The sequence below is a fragment of the Anabrus simplex genome, chromosome 6 (genome assembly GCF_040414725.1).
Source record: "Anabrus simplex isolate iqAnaSimp1 chromosome 6, ASM4041472v1, whole genome shotgun sequence".
In the NCBI taxonomy this organism is placed as follows: domain Eukaryota; kingdom Metazoa; phylum Arthropoda; class Insecta; order Orthoptera; family Tettigoniidae; genus Anabrus; species Anabrus simplex.
In genome coordinates, this window is record NC_090270.1 from 109,483,716 (window position 1) to 109,500,826 (window position 17,111).

At 38.4% G+C, this 17,111-nt stretch overlaps 1 protein-coding gene across 1 annotated transcript in view; it reads left to right on the plus strand.

The window, feature by feature from the left end:
* aurB (aurora B) overlaps nucleotides 1-17,111 on the plus strand; it is a 118,692-nt gene that overhangs the window by 78,139 nt on the left and 23,442 nt on the right. Inside the window, exon 5 of the mRNA XM_067149070.2 lies at nucleotides 11,688-11,919. Within this exon, the coding sequence (XP_067005171.1) occupies nucleotides 11,688-11,919 (232 nt within the window). The remainder of the gene's footprint in view (nucleotides 1-11,687; nucleotides 11,920-17,111) is intronic.

Here is a 17,111-nt window from a genome sequence, read left to right on the forward strand (position 1 = left end):
CCTAATCGATACCAATTCATTTTACAAACTACAGTAAAACCCTGTTAGTGCATTCTTCGTTAATACGTTTTCCTGCTTGGCATGTCATAAATTCAAAGTCCCGATTCTCATCATATTAGATCTATATAAAAATACCTCACCACGTCATGATTTTCGCTATTCACGTTTAATACGGTCACATTTATCCTAGTTCAGAAAATGTTATTTGTACTCCCATGTGAAAGAAACTTGATTTTCAACTCGCATAAGAGCCGTTGCCACAGTTGCATGATTGCGGGGAAAGGCCTTGAATTTCTGACCTTAACTGGATAAGTTGCACCTTCGGGGAGCAAGGAGTTAGCCTCAGGAATGTTCAGTTTCAATCAATCAGTTAATACTGATCTGCATTTAGGACAATCGCCCAGGTGGCAGTTTCTCTATCTGTTGTTTTCCTAGCCTTTTCTTAAATGATTTCGAAGAAATTGGAAATTTATTGTACATCTCCCTTGGTAAGTTATGCCAATCCCTAACTCCCCTTGCTTGCTGGTTAGCAGAGAAATTGCTGTATAACACAGTGAGCCTATTTGTGCTTGTATTTAAGATTCCATTCAGAAGTATTTTATTATATACTTCCTGATGTACCTGGGCTTCGCTACAGGATTCTCAGAAAGACTGACTGTGATTTTCCTAACTGAAGTCAATATAGGTCATTACAAAAACGTCAGTAGGAAAGTAGCAATTAAAAGCAATATTATCATGAAAAATACTCGATCAAATGAAAAACCCCACGAACCTACTACACTGGCGTAGCAGGGGGAGAGGTGATACTCCCAGGTGGCGGATAGGGGGGTCATAACCAGCTTGCAGGTGGACTTCGGGAAAATAAAATACCTCTCGTGGACCAAATGCACGACCCCCTGAGGGTGGGGGGGCGCAGACGAAGAATTCACCCATGGTATCCCCTGCCTTTTGTAAGGGGCGACCAAGGGATGGTTATATTAGAGCCATGAAACTACTTGTGATTAATACCACCACGCGGGGAACACCATGGGTCGCTTTTACTTGCGCGTAGTAACACTATGTTAGGTACCAAATAGGTTTGTGATTCGTAGCAAACGAAAGCGTGACGGCTTTTACAGTACCTGTGATTAGCAGCACTATATGAGCGACATTATGGAATGAGGGAACACATGGTTCTGGCTTGCCTACGATTAGTACTCACTATATGAGGAACACCACGGGATAGTGCGCGTCCCTGTGGTTAGTACACTTATGTGATGAACGCCATAGGTTTGCGTTGCCTGTAAATGGCACCCCAATGCGAGGCACACCTTAGGTCTGTAATACATGTGCGAATTTCATTACCTGTGAGTAGTACCATAATGTGTGGAATACTGCGAATCTACGCTACTTTTGATTAGTACCGCAACATGGCAAATACCATGATTCTACTTTTCTAGCGATAAGTACCATTATGAGGAGCCGATGACTTGGATTTTGGACTCCTTTCGACTACAAGCATCATCGATTCAGTATCGTGCTATAGAAGCAGTCCTTTGGTCAGTAATACTATTGTTTTACACCAGCTTCTGTGCGTGTGAGGCACTGTGGGTCGGTTCCACTGATTGTTTTAAATTCATATCCATCCATTCATTCTTCGTCCTCACGTTCTGAATTCTGGTCAGTGGAGGAATTTGGACGTTTAATTTCATATTTCATTTCGTCTCATTTCGTACCATTAAGGGCCGATGACCTAGATGTTAGGCCCCTCTAAACAGGCATCATTATCATCATCATCAAATGAAACCTCACATTTTCTCACTTTTAACAAACAGTACTACATTGCTGATCTAACAGTCCAAAGTTCTAGAGCTGGAATGACCAGGCCGCAGACAGCCGAGAAAACTCCTGGCATACACGCTCCTCATTCCAATCAGTGCCTCAGAGTAGGGATTGAATAGCTTGAATGCTATTATGAACCAGTGTGTCATGTACTAGTAGTATCAGAAAATTTATGAACCAGAGGAATGGCCTGGTGAAGGAGAAAGTTATCCAACTCCCCAGCTACTTTCCGCCAATATTCAGGCAGGCTGTTACACTCGGTACGACCAGGTGAGTTGACCGTGTGGTTAGGGATGTGCAGCTGTGAACTTGCAACCAGGAGATAGTGGTTTTGAACCCCACTGACGGGAGCCCTGAAGATGGTATTCTGTGGTTTTCCATTTTCACAACAGGCAAATGCTGGGACTGCACCTTAAGGTCAAGACCACTTCCTTCACACTCCTAGCCCGTTCCTCTCCCATCGTCGGCATAAGACCTGTCTGTCTGTGCGACGTAGGGCAAATTAAAAAAAAAAAAAGATCCTTGGTATACAGCAGTAATCGTATCTATCGGAGATGAGTGGCAACAGAAGAAACAAAGCACGTCACAAAAATCTATGGTCAATGTAATGTTATTGTTGATCATTTTTATGAGCCTCCTATATTGTAGGCCTTCACATTTAGTTTTCTTTCGACTCTGTGATATTAGGACATCTTATAGAATTATTTATAGCATAGACTGTACTTCCTCATTCTCCGACCTTACATACCGATTTTCATTAAATTCTGTTTACCCATTTTCTCGTGACTCTGCGCTGATATGGACTAAGTAACAAAAATCCAAATTCACGAATATCCCTGTAATCATAGCCGGTAAGGTAACAGTATATAAGACATACATAATTGGAAATTTAATATTATATAACTTATGTAGTATTTATCGATTTGAGCCCTTATAACATATTTGAGAATTAAATTTTAGGCCTTCCCCTAAACTACCATTTCACTCAGTGTGAATGCAATTATTTATGGCCTAGATTATAGCGACTTGCTCGCCGTCTTTGCACACAGATTTTCATTATATTCTCTTCAGCCGTTTCCTCGTGATGCTTGTACATATGTCAATTGGGAAGGTAATGTGAAAGACAGGAAGCATGACCAACAAATGGCAAATAATTTAATATGGGAAGGGCAGCTGATTCAGAAACTATTGGAACCAACTAGAGAGAAGAATATTCTGGATGTGGTGCTGGTAAAATGAGATGAGTTCTATAGAGAAACCGAAGTGATAGATGGTATTAGTGATCACGAAGCTGTTTTTGTCGTAGTTAAAAATGCTCCATATGGCGTCTTAAGCCTAATCCTACAAAGTGTTCCTCTATTTCGATCACGCTTCGTAAATCCCCTATTCTTAGTAAATACTCCCTCCTCAGTAACCCGTTCCCAACTCCAGAACAAAATGACAAAATGTTTGACAGTAAATTATTTGTCCCTATACACAAAGATACCTCACGAGCAATGTCACTTCTCGGTTTGTTGTATAGATTTTCTGACATGACCCATATTCACTCCCTCAGAGCCTACTATATATCTTGCATCCTACCAGTTATTGAATTTGCGTCTCCCATTTGGTCTACCTCTTCACCCACTAATCTGAATCACATTGACCGTGTGTAGTCTTTCCTCTGTTCCATTGTTAGAGCCAGAGTATATGATTGTCGAAACTTCAGCAGTAATCAGATACTGGATAAGTTAAACCTTCGCCCCGTTATCTAGTCGCAGGAAAGTAGCCGACTTTAGATTCCTATGTAATGCTGTTAACTGTTTATTTTGTTCTCCTGAACCTGCATCCTGCTTTTCCCTACATGTTCCAATCACAAAACCAGGATTGATCCACCCCTTCATATTCCATATTCCCGCCTCTCTTGTTCAAAGAACTTTATTTATTCGCATATCGATCCTCCTTAACTCTTTTTCTGACAGGAACTTCGACATTTTTTCTTCGCATGTGTTCTTTAATAGATTCTCCCTTAGCTTAACCTAGCTCATTTTATTCATATTCCTTCTTTCTTTTTTTTTCTCTTTTCATTGCTGTCCCACCTATTGTACATAAAGTAATATTTATTTATTTATTTATTTATTTATTTATTTATTTATTTATTTATTTATTTATTTATTTATTTATTTTTTACTATGCTATACCGGTACTCATGTGTTATATCTGTATTTATCTTACTGTGCCTAGCTGTAAATTAATCTTCGTTTTATGTTCAATCTTTTATTCTCCTCCTAGTTTCTTTTGCTTTTATGTTCTGTTGTTAATTGTTGTGTCTCTACAGTTACTTTGATAGTTTTCATTTTACCCCTCTATTTGTAAAATTGTTTTTTCCTCATTGTTCTTAAACTTAATTTTTATATTTGCATTGTGCTACTCCATTGTAAATGTTTTTCATTGTGGATAGGGTTGCCATAATCTCGAAATCCAAAACCAGGACAGAAATTACGGTCAGTGTTATCGATCGAAGGAAATGGAAATATGAGGAATAAGGAATACTGCTTTTGTCCAATCTGAAGGTACCTTACCAACACTCCACGCTAATTTTACTATTCTATGAAGCCATTTCATCCCTGCCTTGAAACTGTACTTTCCCCCTGTGGGTGGGGGTGGTAGAATAACACCCACGGTATCCCCTGCCTGTCGTAAGAGGCGACTAAAAGGGGCCCCAGGGGCTCTGAAATTTGGAGCGTGGGTTGGCGACCACGAGGCCCTTAGCTGAGTCCTGGCATTGCTTCCACTTACTTGTGCCAGGCTCCTCACTTTCATCTATCCTGTCCGACCTCCCTTGGTCAACTCTTGTTCTTTTCCGACCCGACGCTATTAGGTTTGCGAGGGCTAGGGGTCTTTCATTTTCACGCCCTTCGCGGCCCTTGTCTTTCTTTGACCGATATCTTCATTTTTCGAAGTGTCGGATCCCTTACATTTTTCCCTCTGATTAGTGTTATATAGAGGATGGTTGCCTAGTTGTACTTCCTCCTAAAACAATAATCACCACCACCATACCCCTGAGCTAAGGGAAATGTGCATTTAATTAATGATCCAGAGTTAAGGAAGGACTGCTTCATTAAAAAACCATTTATTACCAAATATGAGAATATGCATTAAATTATTCAGTACACGAAGTTCCATTGTCATCATTTAAGCTTACCTTATACCAGTTGTATTTTTCAGAACCTTGAACAGATGAAAGGAACTTCATCTGGTTCTCAGTTTATGAAATTCACTGCAACTTACATTTTTCATATTGTACTGTATTTGCAACATTGCATTAACTGATTTTACTGTTAACCTATTCCTTTCTTCTGTCCTTTGAGAATTCATGACGGAAAAGACTCTCTCTAAATTGGCGTTAGACCGGGAACGGAGAAATAAAATTCCACAATTTTCAGCAAATCTGAATACTGCTCAATAGAAATACAATTATGAAAGAACACCCATTTCTTATGTGACATCAAATTCTCAAAACTTCGACCTCCTCCAAAACACACTTTAATTTCAGTACTTGGTCAAAGAGAAGGACTCATTCAATTTACAGCTTGTGTTTTCATGCATCCGTTTGAATGTTCTTTTCAACATTTTCCCATGAAGGTACAGTCTTCAGCAAAATCCAGTCAAAATGTTTAATATCAGACAAGGGCTTACTCCATTTTATCAAGTAATCAATAATAGTTTGATAGAAAAGAGACCCCCTAGAAATGTAGACTGCTAATATTGTGTAAGGTCAGACATTAATTCTTTGACTTTAGACGTAATGAAAACACACTGTTTCCTCTCTCCTAAAATTTGCAGTATATTTTCTACCTCCAATCTTACCTCATTCACTGATGTCTTCCCTCTCAATACTGCTAACTGCCCTCTGGAAAGGATTCATTTGTGCTTTCAAGAAGAGCAGATACATTTCACCAACAGAATCAGAAAATAATTTCTTGAGAAGGGAAGGACACGTATCAAGTGAAAGAAAGACTTAAGTGCCTTAAACATGCGGATGAACCTCTCTATAGCAGGAAACATTGTGAGCCACCTGGTTCTTACATGTCTAAGTAGGTCCTTATATGTCACATCAACATATTCTGAAAATTCTTTTAGCGATGCTACACGAACAGTATACTGTATATGGAGAAATAATTAACCTTTGATAATGCTCTCAATATCATGAGAGGACATCTGCACCAGTCTGAATTGCATTATGCAAAATATGAGCTGGACAATCTACTCCTAAAATTTCCCTATTCAGTTTATTCTGAAGTTTCTTGTACACATTGTTTTCTCCTTTTCTTGCAACTCCCCCAAAGTTAGTGTTTGTGTTATCTCCACCAAAAGCAGGTTCTTTATCACTAAGCCCATGTTCTAAAATGGCACTGTATTCACACTCTGTGATTGTACTAGAATTCTCACGGTCACATTCATTTAAATTTAAGTCTACTTTGGACACCTTTGTTGTCATCAAAATACTGCACAAGAACAGGAAATATTTTCAAATACTTGTGGTTGCTAGCATCAGTGCTAATACCAGCATAATTGGCCTTCGATAGACTGTTCCTTGTTCTGTCTTCAATGAATGGTGATATCACATTATTAACGATGGCTTCTGTTTTGGTTTTGGCGCTGGAGAAGTTTACTGCAACTTTTGAGTCACTAAAAACCTGAGATATAATTTTTGAAGTGCAAGAACTGGAGTTATATGAATGATGGTGCTTGACATAGTGAAATGCAAATGTAGCTTCTGCTGCAGCTACTTTATTACCATCTGCCTGTGTTTTGAAAAAGCTGGCGAGCTGTTTGGAAGATGAACCCACTGCCGTCTTATGCTTTTTCGATTGCACATGGTCGTGAATATCACGTCTACCTCCATTACTGATTGAAATGTAGGAACTGTGAAGAGGGAAAACATATAATAGAATATTTTTTTCTAGGAAAACAACGATCTAGCACCTGCGCGATTAACAATTTAAAAACAATTTCAATGGGTCTGTGTATAAACCTGATGTTACTCGCCTGCAAATTTTGCAGGAAACTTCATATTCAGTTCTTCCTCGCTTTATACTTGGAAACTCTTCAGTATATTCCTCCCTGAACTTAACCTTTTGTCTAGCCGACATCATTAAACCACCAGGCAAATAACTATTTAATACAATATAACACAACTAAATCACAAGCACAACAAACCATGCGAACATTCAACAAACTAATCAAAGAGGATAATACTCTTCATTGCCAGAGATGACTGACTGCCCACTGTATCGACAACTCGCAATCTCGCAAATCAAAGAGGATGTATTGTATACCATCAGAGATGACTGACTGCCCACTGTTTCGATATCTCAAAAGCTGTTCTGTTCTCTTTAGATTTTTTATATAATGTGAAGGCAAAGAGATAACATATTGATGCTTCTTTAACAGCAATTTTTTTTAATTACCGGAAGTTGACTTCAAATCCAGCAAATATCGCGGACATTTACCTTTTTGGCCCGGGCGTTTTCATTTACCCTAAAATCGCGAACTACCGGGCGAGTTGGCCGTGCGCGTAGAGGCGCGCGACTGTGAGCTTGCATCCGGGAGATAGTAGGTTCGAATCCCACTATCGGCAGCCCTGAAGATGGTTTTCCGTGGTTTCCCATTTTCACACCAGGCAAATGCTGGGGCTGTACCTTAATTAAGGCCACGGCCGCTTCATTCCAACTCCTAGGCCTTTCCTATCCCATTGTCGCCATAAGACCTATCTGTGTCGGTGCGACGTAAAGCCCCTAGCAAAAAAAAAAAAAAAAAATCGCGAACTGTCCGTGAAATTCGTGGCGTATGGCAACCCTAAATTCGGAACTCTGTAATTCGGTTTCTCGATGTTTTAGATTCCCAAATAAATAAATAAATAAAATGTGATAGAGAGGTAGGTATTCAATTAGGACTATTAGGCAGTATGATATGACTGATAAAACAGGCATGAGGGAGTTTTTAAAAAGTAACTATGATCGGTGGAAAACGGTAAATAAAAATGTAAACAGACTCTGGAGTGGGTTTAAAGCAATTGTTGAGGAATGTGACAACAGGTTTGTACCTTTAACAGTCCATAGGAATGGTAAAGATTCTCTTTATTATAACAGAGAAGAAAAGAGACTAAGAAGGAGGTGCAGGTTTGGAAAGAAATAAAAGTTACAAATGGCTGTCGAATTAAGGAGAAATTGAAGGAACTTGCATGGAAATTGAATTTAGCAGAGAAGTTTGCTAAGGATAACATTATGACAAGCATAATTGGAGGTCATACAAATTTTAGTGAAAAACTAGCTGATGTACCCGTGCTTCGCTATGGGATTCTCAAAAAGACTGACTTTGTGGTTTTCCTAACTGAAATCAACATGGGTCATTACAAAAACGTAAGTATGAATGTAGCGATTAAAAGCAATGCCATCATATAAAATACTCGATCAAATGGAAAGTCGCACGTTTTATCACTTTTAACGAACAGTGCTGCGGTTAGATTGCGGTGCCAATCTAATAGTCCAAAGTTCCAGAGCTGGGATGACCAGGCCGCAGATTGCCATGAACACTCATCTGTCATTATTCCGCTAAATATGCACACTGTTCATTCCAATAAGTGCCTCAGAGTAGGGATTGAATAGCCCGAATGCTATGATGATCCAGTGTGTTACGTACCAGTAGTATCAGAAAATGTATAAACCAGGGGAATGGCATGCTAAAGAAGAAAGTTATCTAACTCCCCAGCTACTTCCCATCAATATTCAGGAAGGCTGTTACACTCTGTATGACTGGGTGAGTTGACCGTGTGGTTAGCGGTGCGCAGCTGTGAGCTTGCATCCGAGATATAGTGGATTCGAACCCCATTGTCGGCAGCGCTGAAGATGGTATTCCGTGGTTTCCCACTTTCACACCAGTCAAATGCTGGGCCTGTACCTTAATTAAGGCCTAAGGCACTCCTATCCCATCGTCGCCATTAAAACCTATCTATGTCGGTGCGACGTAAATCTAATAAAAAATATTCTGTACGCAGCAGTAATCCTATCTACCGGAGATGAGAGGCAACAGAAGACACAAAGCACATCACGACAAACAATGGTCAATGTAATGTTATTGTTGATCAATGTTATGAGCTTTCTATATTGTAGGCCTACACATTTAGTTTTCTTTCGACTCTGTGATTTGTAAAATATTTTATACCGTAAACTGTAGTTTCTTATTCTCCGACTTTACATACCGATTTTCATTAAATACTGTTTACCCATTTTCTTGTTACTCAGCGCTGATATGGACTTAGTAACAAAAATCCAAATTCATGAATATCTTTGTGATCATAGCCAGTACGGTAACAATGTATAAGACATGAATAATATGAAAATTAATACTATATAACCTTAGTTATGTAGCATTCATCGATTACACCTCTAATAAGAAATATTTGAGAATTACATTTTAGGCCTTCCCCTAAACTACCATGTCACTCAGCATGAGTAAAATGATTTATAGGCTAGATTGTAGAGGCTCGTCCCCCGACTTCACATGCAGATTTTCATTAAGTTCTCTTCAACCGTTTTCTCGTGATGCATGTACATACATACAGACAGACAGACAGAAATTATGGAAAAGTAAAAAGTGCATTTTCTTGTTACTATGGACATGACCTATACAGAAATACCATTATTTTCAAATTCTGAGCAATGTACAGACAAAACTCTTATTTTATATATATATAGATGGTAGGTTATTTATAGGTACTTTAAGGCAGAAACAGGTTCCAAGAAAGACATTCCAGTAATCTTTAATGAACAAGTGGAGTGTGTATGCGAGGATCTTCAAAAGGCAGAAGTATTCAGGCAGCAGTATGTAAAGATTGTTGGTTACAAGGATAATGTCCAGATATGATAAAAATGACATTTACAGTAAGATACAAAAGTTGAAAACTAGAAAAGCAGCTGGAATTGATACGGTTTCCGGGGATATACTTAAGACAATGGGTTGGGATATAGTACCATATCTGAAGTACTTATTTGATTGTTTGCATGAAGGACCTATATCGAATGAATGGCAAGTTGCTATAGTAGCCTCTGTAAAGGAAAGGGTGATAGACGTAAAGCTGAAAATTACAGGCCAGTCAGTTTGATATGCATTGCATGGAAGCTTTGGGAAAGCATTCTTTCTGATTATATTAGACATGTTTGCAAAATGAATAACTGGTTCGATAGAGGCAGTTTGGGGTTAGGCAAGGTTATTCCACTGAAGCTCAGCTTGTAGGATTCCAGCAAGATATAGCAGATATCTTGGATTCAGGAGGTCAAATAGCGATTCACCTATCCAAGGCATTTGATAGGGTGGATTGTGGGGGACTACTGGCAAAAATGAGTGCAGTTGGACTAGACAAAAAGTTACTGAATGGGTGGCTATATTTCTAGAAAATAGAACTCAGAGAAATAGAGTAGGCAAATTTTTATCTGACCCTGTAATTATTAAGAGTGGAATTCCTCAAGGCAGTATTATTTGACCATGATGTTTTTATATAAATCAATGATACGAATCTCCGGCTCCGTGGCTAAATGGTTAGCGTGCTGGCCTTTGGTCACAGGGAAATTTCTGACAAGAGAGTAGCGTTTAAAAAATGGTGCGAAGTTCCTGCTGGGAGAAAGGAGACTAGCTGCTCGACTAAGCGGTATGTTGCAGGTTATAAATTTCATCTTTTGTCCGTATTGAAGATCTACTTGTGATACAAATTCTTATAATTTTTTTAATTACCACCTATTCAATACAATAAAAACGTAATAAAAGCTTACGTATTTATTAAGTTGTTGATATGGTACATGTTTCGCTTCTTTTTCGTGAGCATCATCAACCAATTATTATTTACTTAAGGTTATATAATATCATGAATCTATTCTATTGGATTAAGGTTATGCTTGTAAACCTGACTGACAAATCTTATAATATTTTACATGTCATACAACAATAAAATTATGTCTTTAAGTTAAAACATATTTGTCTAAAATCTATCTAAGTCCAACATTTTATTGACGAAACTCATCTGGTGAACATCCTTTAAAATTATTTTAAAAATCTTTTGAGATCTGGCTAATTTGTAATGATTCAATGTTACTTGACTTGTATGATTGTCGTTGAAACTTCGTTAACTATATTAACAATTTTCTGCAGTTGATAATTGCCTATGTTATGAACATTTTACTTGTTCTCGATGTTGCTGGAGTAACATTTGCACAAAATGTATTGGCATTAATTTAATGTTGTCAATACGAGAATATTGTTCATGAACAAACTTGTTGGTGACTAAACGCTTTCTAATGTGATGCAGAATTTGAATTTTAAACTGTTCTCGTATGTTCCAAATTGGGCTTGTTGGTATATTTTTCTTTCTGTTGCGTAATTGTCTAGTGTTACTCCTAGCCTCTTGAGAACTACTTGTTCTGTTTGCACTCCTTGTACTATATGAGTGAGTGTGGATGAGTTTACGTTTTGACGGGGACTTCATTGAATTTAGCAATCTAAAATTAGGTAAATCTGCATATTTATTAGTTCTAAGCATAATTGTTTTGATGCAATCAGAATATGTAATGTGTGCACACATTGTGTTTGTTGTGTGCGTTAATATTGTTTGTCTAGAAAATGTGACAGAGAAAAACTTATTTTGTTCTGTCACTGAATTCAGCCCCCCAAATTTAGGTTGGATCACTATATTTCAAACTATATACAAACAAAAAGCTGAAATATGTAGACTAGTGTAATTGTTTGTCCTGGATTACTGAGAGTAGCCACCTGCAGTAGAAGTGTGGTTTGTTTCAAGTATAAAAGTGTTAATGAATGCTCTTTTTCCTCAGACGCAAGACCATGTGCGGCACCATGGACTACTTACCCCCAGAGATGGTCGATGGTAGTGAATACAGTCTTTATGTGGATCATTGGTGTCTGGGTGTACTTCTGTATGAGTTTCTTGTGGGAAAACCGCCATTCGAGAGTAACACCGATAAGGAAACTTACAGAAAAATACGGAAGTTGGACTTCACTTACCCTTCTTACTTCCCTCCTGGAGCAAAGGACTTGGTGTCCAAGGTATGTTCAGTTTACAGTAAGGCTGTTGATAGGGTATAGTGTAGGTATCTTTGTTCTTACATTCATAATCATCCTCTTCCTTTCCCCTTTTTTAGCTCCTGCTGGGTCAGGGCATTTATGGCACTTCTTCACCTTTTTCTAGTCTCCCTCTCGCTCTTTCCCTGTAACTTCATCTCCATCTTTTTTTGTTATTCTTTCCTCCTCCATCCTCTTTACATGTATGAACTACCTCACTCATTCGCATTCTATACTGTGAATCGTTCAAACGAAATAGATCGTTCATGAAGTTATGGATCCTGAAGAAGCTGCTGTCATTCAGCTGCGACTTAATTCACAGTGTCTCACTCACTTAAATCTTCATAATCCTTAATATTACCAACAGATGTCAGAGCTATGCAGTTATAGACATCTAATGGCTTTCCCGCTTACAGCATCTAGGTTGTTGTGACCTACCTGTCCTGAGAGACGTTCTCGTAGGTTGGTCACCAGGCCGTTGGATGTTGAAGTATTACCTGTCCTGCCGAGCGGAATGTAGGGAGGTAATTGTAGGTATGACTCGTCCCGCAACTCCCGAAATAAAAGATGAAGTTATTTCCCTGTCCTTTATTACTGAGGACAAATAAAACTACTATGTACAGTATATTTACAAGTCTGAATGTAATGATCTAAAGAGGGAGAGAGCTTGTTCCACGCGCCTACTTTTCTACTACGCGTATCTCTGAATCTTGCCCTGTGGTACTTGGGCTATGCTCGAAAAGAATCTCGTTCTGACAAGTACGAACTACTGGCTGGAAGAAGGCCCCGCGCCATCTTGGCCGGGGGTTACATCTCCGCTCCTAAACTCAAAGTTCGCTCCCTTCCAACTACCAAGGGGTTGGGTCTTACGGGCATTGCCAAACTGATCATCTTGTCAGTGGCTCCCTCAAGTGGCTATTCTCAATAGTTGTCACAGTAAGTGCTGCTACCTAGGCACTACAGTCTTCTGTCTCACTTTGTCCTCATCCTTCCTTGTTTTCCTGAAGTGCATCTGTAATGGCCGTGACTGGCCGTGTACTCAGCTTTGTTCCTTTGTCGGGCATCGGGCGGGCCGCCTGGCCCGCTGGCATACTAGCTCTGTTTGTTGATACACAGTAAATACCTTGTTGTGATCAGCAAGTCCCCGCTCTTAGTCAACACTTGTGTAAGCGCACTTCGCAAACTCTCTCCACTACATGTAACTTCTTGAAATATTTCCCTTTTCTTACAGTAACTAAATCTGACTATAATTATTATTCAATTACCTTAATGCTACAAGGTGTCTCCTGTCTTTGATCATCATTCTAACACTAATTAATCTCCTCTGACACCTGAGCTCAAGACTCGGCTGCCTTCCACCTGGCAGTCCGCCGGTTCGAGTCCGTGGGAGGTCGGTACACGACAAGGTGATGGGCACGATGGTTGATAAGGACAAGGTATACGAGATTAATTCAGTCCTTTGTAACAAACTGGCACAGAACAAACTATCCTTTCCATAGTCGATTGCAAAGAATGATGAAAAATGTAAGTTGGACATAGATATACAGGGTGTTTTGAAAAGATTGTACATATTACGAAGTATTATTTTGTCCAAACTATCGATCGCCTCGGCTCAGCTATTGGAGAAACAAATACATAGTCTAGTTTATATTAATATCCGCTAGATGTCAGTTGTCTTCTGTTTTGCTTAGTAACCGTGATAGGTTTAAAATGGCTACTCCGCAGCAGCTTTCCAACGTAGTCCTTCAAAATCAACTCGTCGTTCCAGTCGGGAGTTACAACTGCCTACAACAACAATTTGGAGTGTTTTGAGACGTCGGTTGGTTATGAAGCCTTACAAGTTACAGCTGTTACAAGCTCTGCGTCCTGATGACAAACGCAAACGTGTGGCATTTTGTAACGAGATTCTTGTTGCTATTGACAATGGTAACACTTTCGCACAATGCGTGTTCAGTGATGAAGCGACTTTCTATGTTAGTGGTCAGGTGAACGAACACAATGTTCGAATTTGGGGCCTACAGAACCCACATGCAGCTATTGAACATGTACGAGATTCGCCCAAAGTCAATGTGTTTTGTGCGATATCTCGATCATCTGTTTACGGCCCATTCTTCTTTGATGGAAACACGGTTATCGGTCAGCAGAATCTCGCTATGTTACAAACTGGTTGTTTCCGAGGCTGTGCGAAGAGAGCTTCATTTTTCACTGGAGTCGTCAAGTGCTTGAATATGTGAATGAAACTACTGAACTGTTGGCTTGGTCGTCAAGGAGCTGGCGACTTAGCATGTCTCAGCTGGGCTCCACAGTCACCGGATTTGACACCCTGTGATTTCTTCCTGTTGGATACCGTTAAAGACAGCGTTTATGTAACTCCACTCCCACAGAACCTGGAAAAGTTAAAAAACCGGATCCGTACTGCCGTAACATCAGTGACAAAGGACATGCTTGCCCGAGTATGGGAGGAATTTGAGTATCGATGTGATATTGTTTGTGTTGCTGATGGAGGACATATTGAACATCTGTAATCTGAACTTGAGAGGTTCGTAAATATGTGTGTAAAGTTTCATATTCGTATATCTTGCAGTTTAATAAATATATGCATTCGAAATACGTATATTCTTTTTGAAACACATTGTATATAACTGTTCACACTCTCAGCTTATGAAAAAAGAAAGGTAGAAAATTAAATGTACCGAACTAAGAACATAACCATTAGTTAACGTAGCCTATTTGTCCAATAGAGTAGAACCTCGATTCCCCGTTTTGAGGGAGACCCCGGGAAAAAAATACGGGAAAATGAAAAATCCGGGAACGAATTAAAACCAGCAATTTGGCTAAACATCACAATAATTAAATGCATATAAAGTTTTTGTTTTATTAATATACTCTTTTTTATCCATAATTACTGTTGCATTGCCTTTGTCGGCTTTGGATAAAAAAGAATATATTAACCCTCCAAGTGATACGTAAAAACCTCTTTGAAGTGATAAGTGACTGTAACGTCTTAGTACAAGTTCTTTTTTAATTCATAAAAATACAAAATGACAGTAAAATATATCATATTACATATATTTTCGTTCAGTATAAACTAGAGAATGTGATTATGTAATAATACTGGGTACAGACCTCGATTCCATTTTATTGGGGGTGGTGAATTACAATTTTCACTTTTGAAAAAAAAGTTTCAACTTTAACTCTACGTAGTTTCAAAACTATAAAAGACCAAAACAAAAGGTAAATGTATAAAATGTTCACCCTTTTGTTAGCAACAAAAGACTTAAAGAGTACATATTTACCGTAAAACTAAAGAACAGAGTTATTTTAAAAAAAAAAATATGTACATCTCCTCTTCGGGCATAATTCTTTACTTCGTGTCACTTGCAAGAGTTTTTCTTTTCCTCCCTTTTACTATGGGCCTGTAGAAGTGTTTCAACTAATGGTAGAAAGTAGGATGAATGCCACAATTATACTTAGGTCACCAGAATTTGCTTCGCTTTCTTTTTATCATCCTTGTTTTCTGATGAGTCACCACTCAAAGAAACTGCTTTTGGTATTTCGTCACCTGGCAAATCACTGTCATCACTGAAAACATCATTTTCATAATCTTCTAACATATCCCAGATATCGTCAGAACAACATGGATTGCACATTTTAGTTTATTGAAACGCTAACCAATCAAGTAGAACAATAGAACACTGCCATGCGGTGTGGCGCTTTGAGCGACTTGCACTAAGATTTGTTTTAGGCAGTACACAAGCAAAGAAACCTATTCTATATTTCAGCTAGATGAATCAAAATAGCCAATGAACTGAACTAATGAGTAGTGCAAAGTTCGATGATATTCATTAAATGGTTTCCCAATAACACAGCTCTAAAAAAAATTAGTCGTTAATAACGACTATATCACTTGGAGGGTTAATAAAACAAAAAACATTTTTACAGATAGCTCCTTTTCTATAATCAAAAGACCCCACCCAAAAAATTCAAAGACTACTTAAACTCTTAAAAACATTTCATTTTTATTTACTGAACAGGAAAAATCCAAACTCATACATATGAATCCAGGTCTCTCCACTGCTAAAGTTCTCCCCAAAATGCACAAGGCCGGCGTTCCCATTCGCCCAATTAAAGTAGTTCACTATGCAACCTGATAACTGGATTCACTCTTTTGATATTGTAAATATGTACCCAGGTGTACAAGTATGAAAATTAATTCCAATAATTGAAAACAATTTAAACAAAAACAGCCACTTAAGCGAACTAGAGGCACAATATTTCATCACAGTATTAAAACTAATTGTCAACAATAACTTTTTCACTTTTAACAATGTCATACACCAACAGGATGGTTTGGCAATGGGATCACTAGCCTCAGGCATCTTGGCAGAAATATACCTAGATTTCCTCTAATACACCAAAATTGACAATTCGAAAACGTTCACTTCTGGACCAGATCTGTTGACGATGTTTTCGTAATCATGTATGAAAATCAACTAACGCTTCCACCACCCTCCTAAGACTCAACAATATTGATTCTCATATCAAATTCACACTCGAATCCGAATCAAATAAAAAAATTAACTTTCTAGATTTAACTATCACTAGAAACTCAATTCTTTCAGTTATAAAATATTCAGAAACCCTACTCAAACAGCCTCCACCATTTACCAAGATTCATTGCACCCCCAGTCACACAAACGAGCTACATAAAATAACCTAGTTCGAGCTTTTAGCATACCTATGTCCTAGAAAGTTCTAAAGAATGAACTAAACAAAATCCGCGGAATTGCAAAATTCAACTGTTTCAGCAATCATGTTATAGAAAGGATCAATAAAAACATCGCCCTAAAACTACACTAAAAAAAAAACTAAACCTCTAACATTTTCCACCTTCACGTTCAACAATGATATTTACAAGTTAACGAATGTCTTTAAGAAACAAGGCGTTAAAATAGCTTTCAAAACCAGCAGTAAGAACATGAACGTATTACACAGTACTTCACATATCAACAAGACCAGCCGTTTTTTAAAATCAGGAGTTTATAGGATCAAATGCAATACCTGTGAAAAATCTTACATTGGGCAGACCGGAAGAAACTTCAATATCAGATACCGTGAGCACACTAACACAATAAAATACAATAAGTTTTCAGCTATCGGCCAACCCATGCAAGATT